This window comes from Chenopodium quinoa, unplaced genomic scaffold, assembly GCF_001683475.1.
Source record: "Chenopodium quinoa cultivar QQ74 unplaced genomic scaffold, ASM168347v1, whole genome shotgun sequence".
In the NCBI taxonomy this organism is placed as follows: Eukaryota; Viridiplantae; Streptophyta; class Magnoliopsida; order Caryophyllales; family Amaranthaceae; genus Chenopodium; species Chenopodium quinoa.
The window spans coordinates 5852346-5853764 of NW_018742815.1; the positions used below are offsets into that span (position 1 = coordinate 5852346).

General features: G+C 40.5%; 1 protein-coding gene across 1 annotated transcript; it reads left to right on the forward strand.

The window, feature by feature from the left end:
- The first annotated feature begins 572 nt into the window (after positions 1-572).
- LOC110725523 lies at positions 573-887 on the forward strand. Its single transcript, XM_021904988.1, has one exon. The coding sequence runs from the start codon at positions 573-575 to the stop codon at positions 885-887; it is 315 nt and encodes a 104-aa protein (XP_021760680.1).
- Positions 888-1419: the final 532 nt, after the last annotated feature.

The window sequence follows — 1419 nt, forward strand, 5'->3', positions numbered from 1 at the left end:
ACTTAGAGAATGGATTGAATGCTGAACAAAGAAATGTTTATGATAACATCCTTGAAGCGGTGTACCATAACACAGGGAAACTCTCCTTTGTTTATGGTAGTGGAGGAAGTGGAAAGACTTATTTATGGAAAGCTTTAATATCGAAGCTTCGGTCAGAAGAACACATAGTCCTCGCAGTGGCATCGTTAGGAATATCAGCACTACTTCTACCTTTAGGGAGAACCGCACATTCTAGGTTCAAGATCCCTATGAATTTAAATGAGAATTCTTGTTGTAGCATTGAACAAGGGTCTGACCTTGCTGAGTTAATCCACAAAACTAAGCTAATAATATGGGATGAGGCACCAATGGTCCATAGATATGCATTTGAAGCAGTAGATCGCACCTTGAGAGATATAATGCAACTCTACAGCAAAGGATAAATTTTTTGGTGGAAAAACTGTTGTATTAGGAGGCGATGTTCGATAGATACTACCTGTTGTTCCAAAAGGGGGACGAGTAGACATTGTAGATGCATCTGTCAGCAAATCAAACACCATTTGGCCACAATGTATTATACACTGAAGACAAATATGCGGCTACGTCATTCAGACAACATACATGACCTGGTAGCTTTCAGCAAATGGGTATTAGACATAGGAAATGGCCAAATAATAGCAACAACAAAAGAAGGTGAGGATGAACCAATGTGGATAGATATTCCAAGTGACTTATTAATAAATGGAGGAGCTGATCCAATAGTAACATTGGTGGAGGAAGTTTACCCTGAAATCCTTGATAAGCACATGGACTCGAGATATCTCCAACAACGGGCCATACTAGCTACAAAAAATGAAACAGTCGACAAGATAAATGGACATATCTTAGAAATTATTCAAGGAGAATAGAGGATCTACAAGAGTGCAGACAGAATATGCCCAGCTACTAGAGGTGGGAGAAATGTGGAGTCATTGTACCCTACAGAATTCCTAAACACCTTGCAGTTCCCGGGCGTACCAAACCAAGAAATACATCTTAAGGTAGGGTGCCCAATACTGTTATTGAGGAACATCAGCCAAAGAGATGGCTTATGTAATGGTACACGGCTTATTGTAACCAGATTACAAAATCGAGTGATTGAAGCACGGATTGTAACTGGAACAAATGCAGGAGACCTGGTTTGCATACCGCGTGTGGAGATGTCTCAATTATATACAAAATGGCCATTCATCCTACAACGTCGGCAGTTCCTAGTCAAGGTTTGCTTCGCAATGACAATCAACAAAAGCCAAGGGAAAACTTTCGATCATGTTGGAATATACTTACCAGAACCAGTCTTCATCCATGGGCAACTTTATGTGGTTGTCTCAAGAGTCACCACAAGAAAGGGACTCAAAATCTGCATCCCTAACATACAATGTGATGAGACCCACATTGGAA